The sequence below is a fragment of the Neomonachus schauinslandi genome, chromosome 15, assembly GCF_002201575.2.
Source record: "Neomonachus schauinslandi chromosome 15, ASM220157v2, whole genome shotgun sequence".
Classification (NCBI taxonomy): domain Eukaryota; kingdom Metazoa; phylum Chordata; class Mammalia; order Carnivora; family Phocidae; genus Neomonachus; species Neomonachus schauinslandi.
The window spans coordinates 54830834-54835323 of NC_058417.1; the positions used below are offsets into that span (position 1 = coordinate 54830834).

Genomic DNA, 4490 nt, shown 5'->3' on the forward strand with positions numbered 1-4490 from the left:
CAGCCTGGTTAAGATTCTCTCTCCCGGGGCGCCTGGGTGGCTCAGTCGTTAAGCGCCTGCCTTCGGCTCAAGTCATGATCCCAGGGTCCTGGGATCGAGCCCCGCATCGGGCTCCCTGCTCCGCGGGAAGCCTGCTTCTCCCTCTCCCACTCCCCCTGCTTGTGTTCCCTCTCTCGCTGTGCCTCTCTCTGTCAAATAAATAAATAAAATCTTAAAAAAAAAAAAAAAAAGATTCTCTCTCCCTCTCCCTCTGCTCCTCGCCCCCACCGCGGGCATTCTCTCTCTCTCTTAAAAAAAATTTAAAATTAAATTAAATTAAAAAATAGATAACCTCTACGCCCAACATGGGGCTCGAACTCACAACCCCGAGATCAAGAGTCGCAAGCTCCACCAACTGAGGCAGCCTGGTGCCCCACCCCACCCCACCCCACCCTTTTTTTTCTTTCAGTTTTATACCTTTATTTGACAATCAGCGATTAGTTCTCATCCACATTAACTATCTGTAGATTTTTGAAAGTGGTGACAGGTACATAGGTAACCAGTGTGTAGAGCTTGTTTGGTGAATCTTCATCCTCGTTATGTTTTCTGGACAACCGCACACGGATACGGTATGGACCATTCCTTATTCCTTTGGCCCAGACAGCTTTGTTGAGCCTGGTGTCAACGCGCACATCTGGAGTTCCCATCTCCTTCATGGCAAATTTCCGGATCTCTCTGAGCGCCCGAGGGGCACGCTTCTTGAAACCCACTCCGTGGATGCGCTTGTGAATGTTGATGGTGTATTCTCTGATCACTACCTCGTTGATGGCAGAACGGCCCTTCTTCTTCTCGCCACCCTTCTTTGCGGGAGCCACTCTGCCGGGCCCTGGTTGGAAAGCCACACTTTATAAATAATTAATGTGGCATCCTGGTGGCTCCCAAAATATTCCAGGTCTTGGCACATAGTAGGTGCTCAACACGTATTTGTGGACTCAGTCCTGGGGTGAGCCTGCAGACGAGGCCGGAGACGGTCATTATTTCTAGCTGGGCAGCCATGTGCTCAGCAAGAGGGGAGAGCAGGTCTTGGGTATAACCAGTTAGTCGCTCCATAGTGCCCCCTACTGGTCCTTGAGTTCCTTGAGCAGTCGCTGCCACGTGGTCCCATTACTGGGTCCTGCTGGGTTTAGCACAGCCCCCGGTGCATAGTTAGTGTTTGATAAACGCTTTGTCGGAAAGGGGAGAGCCAAGCAGTCCCGGGGACCCATCTCCCAGACCTGCCTGGGCTTTGCAGCAATTCCAGGATGCCTCGGGCGGCTGATGGTCCATCAGGCCAAGCCCTCAGGAGGGTGTGATGCCTCAGCATCCTAACAGGAGGTCTTGGCCTTAGTCTGGTGTATCGGCCCCTATGGCCCAGGTAGATACGTCCTCCTGCGGAGTGGTGATGCTCACATCACCTCACAATATTCATCGTGTGTGGCTACCGGGGCCGATGCCCCCATGGCAACATTTCAGGGGCTTCCCCAAGGAGAGGCGTGCCAAGTGACAGCACAGCGCGGCCCACTTCTCAGCGCCCAGAGGAAGAACCCACAACTGAAGAGCATTTAGCCGCAGGAAAGTGAGAAACAACCCAATGCCCCTTAATCACACAAGGGCTGACTAAATTACGGCACCTCCACGCAGCAGAATATTTGGCAGCTCTCAAAAAGTTGGCTTCTTAAGGAATCACTGATGGTTCGGGAGGTGCTCACATACAATGTGGCTTGAACGATGTGGCAAGCAAACCGATTTAGAAATGATCTGTGGGGGGCGGGGCGCCTGCGTGGCTCAGTCAGTTAAGCATCCGACTCTTGATCTTGGCTCAGGTCTTGATCTTGGGTCGTGAGTTCCAGCCCCCCGCTGGGCTCCACACTGGGCACGGAGCCTACTTTAAAAAAAGAAAAGAAAAAAGAAATGATCTGTGCGTATTTTTGTGGAGACAAAGTGAGAGCTGACAGATCTCCCCATGTTTCAAAGCAGCAATGTCAAAGGGCCTTGGTCCGGCGAGTCACAGGGCAGCCCAGAGAAGAGCCAGGGAGTGAAAGTCCAGCTCCTTGCCACTCCCTGGGGACAACTCTGAGTCTCCCCAGCTGTCCTGGGCCATAACCTGCTCAGTCACACAGCGCCGCCCCCCCACACCACCACACACACACTCTTCCCTATTGCTGCTCCCTAGTTTCACTTCCCACATAAACTATTCACACATTCTCGTCACGGTGCCTGCTGCTGGGCGACCGCAAGCTGAGACAAGGCTGTACCTACTAAGCTTCTGCTCATTTCATCTCCCACCAGACTTAACTCCAAAAGGCTTTTCCTTGTGTAAATTCCTAGGGGTCTACAGTGGTTCATTTGATGATCAATTTGGCTGGACCATGGTGCCCAGGTATTTGGTCAAATATCATTCTAGATAGTTCTGTGAAGGTTTTTTTTTTTTAAGATTTTATTTTTAAGTAATCTTTACACCCAGCTTGGGGCTCAAACTCACAACCCTGAGATCAAGAGTCACACATCCCACCAACTGAGCCAACCAGGTGCCCCAGATGAAGGTATTTTTTGGATCCGATTAACATTTAAATTCGTGGATTTTGAGTAGATTACCTTCCATAGTGTGGGTGGGCCGCATCTATCAGTGGAAGGCCTGACTAGAACAGAGATTGACCTCCTGGAGCAAGAGGGAATTTTGCCAGCTGACTGTGTTTGGACTCAGACTGCATCTCTTCCCTGAGTCTCCAGTCTGCCAGCCTTACTCCATCAGATTTTGGATGTCCATCTACACACAATGTTGTAGATATAATGTTTATATTACATATAATGTCAGTTCTGTTTCTCTGGAGAACTCTGATACAGGGTCTGAAATTAGGAGAAAGGGGTCCTTTTTTTTTTTTTAAGAGAGAAAGTGAGGGGGGGGGGGGGGTGGGTGGGGAAGAGGGAGAATTTTTTTTTTTTTTCTTTTTTTTTTTGAGAGAGAGAAAATCTTAAGCAGGCTCCACACCCAGCATGGAGCCTGATGTGGGGCTCGATCTCACAACCCTGAGATCATGACCTGAGCCAAAATCGAGAGTCCGATGCTTAACCGACTGAGCCACCCAGGCGCCCCCCTCTGCTCACTTATATTATAGGAGAAAAATGGAGGCAAAGGAAGACATAATTATTTGCTCAAGGTCATACAGAGGTTAAGAGTTGGCTCCCAGAGTCTGGCTCCCAAGACCACGCCCATTCTGGGCAACCTGCAGCCTCTCTCAGAGTCCCTGGGGCAGTAAGAGACTCCACCCCCCGATAATGTCCCAGTTTATTAATGGACCACAGCTATTGTTGGATATTTGTACTGTTTGGGGGTTTTCGCTGTTAAAGAGCCTAGACCCTCTCGAACCTGAAATGTGGCACACTTGAGCCAGGCACCTTGTGACTTTCTCAATTATTTGGTCCATGACTTGTTATAACCTGTGTCCTTAATGTTCATCTCCTACCTTCTCAGGCTCTTCTGCCTCTGGCCTTTTTCCTGCTTCCATGTCTTTCTCTTTGATCTCCTCTTGCCAGTGCTGCTTGGAATCTGGTGATATGGGCAAGGAATCAGCTCTTGTTTGGCAGGAGCTTCTGCAGAAGTTCTAGAAGGCACTAGAAAGCACCAGAAGGTTTCTACTTGAACCAAAGTCTTCAATGAGGTATGGATATTTGTGAGACCCTGTAATACCTCCAGAAGCCTCCAGCAAGAGTTACTAAAAACCCCGCGATAGGTGGGTTCTGTCCTACTGAGGACTCTTCACTGTCATTCCATCTCAGGTTTTCCAGTGGTCATCTCAGCAGCTGTTCCCTATCACTGTCCTTGCTGAAGTTGGGAAAGGTCACTCCCTGCGTGCTTGGCTCAGTCTGCTCAGTATTTTGCTCTTGCCCCCAGCGTGGTTTCTGGTGTCCTATAGAGAGAATCAGCTCTGAGATCCAAGTTGGTATTATTTTTAGAAATAAAGATCATTCCGTCTCAGCTTGCTGAGGCCTGTTCAGAGAAAGAAAACAGAGAAAGGCTTCATATTTTTCCAAAGTTCAAGTGGGAGTGGAGCATCGTGGATGCAAAACTCCTGAATCATTGCCTGAACTGTTCTCTTTTGTTCCGAAGATGACCTTGCCTTCCAAATCATTCATCCATCAGGGGCCAAGGCTGAGCAATCCTAAACACACCTCTCTTTGTCTTATTCAGACCCTTCTTGGACAATCCTTCCCGCCCAACCTGAACCTGTCCCCCCACCCATCTTCACGTTTTTAGAACAGAGGAGATCATGTTTCTACTGATCGTGCTGAACCGGCATTTCATTTATCAGCAGTATCATTGTTTTCTTAGACTTGAAGACCAAAATTAGGTTGAATATGGAACATGTCACCTTGTGCTGAGCAGAGCGGTTTTGTTCTTGCAGGAAACGTTCAGCGGGTCTGGACTCTCAAGGATCAGACAGATCTTACAGAGAAAGAAAAAATTGAAACTG

At 49.2% G+C, this 4490-nt stretch overlaps 1 protein-coding gene across 1 annotated transcript; it reads right to left on the reverse strand.

Annotated features, from left to right (window-relative positions):
* Positions 1–476: 476 nt before the first annotated feature.
* Positions 477–1305, reverse strand: LOC110572436 (60S ribosomal protein L31-like). The gene is made up of 2 exons (XM_044921401.1): positions 1254–1305; positions 477–865 (listed from the first exon to the last, which is right to left on the reverse strand). The coding sequence occupies exons 1-2, from the start codon at positions 1303–1305 to the stop codon at positions 477–479; spliced, it is 441 nt and encodes a 146-aa protein (XP_044777336.1).
* Positions 1306–4490: the final 3185 nt, after the last annotated feature.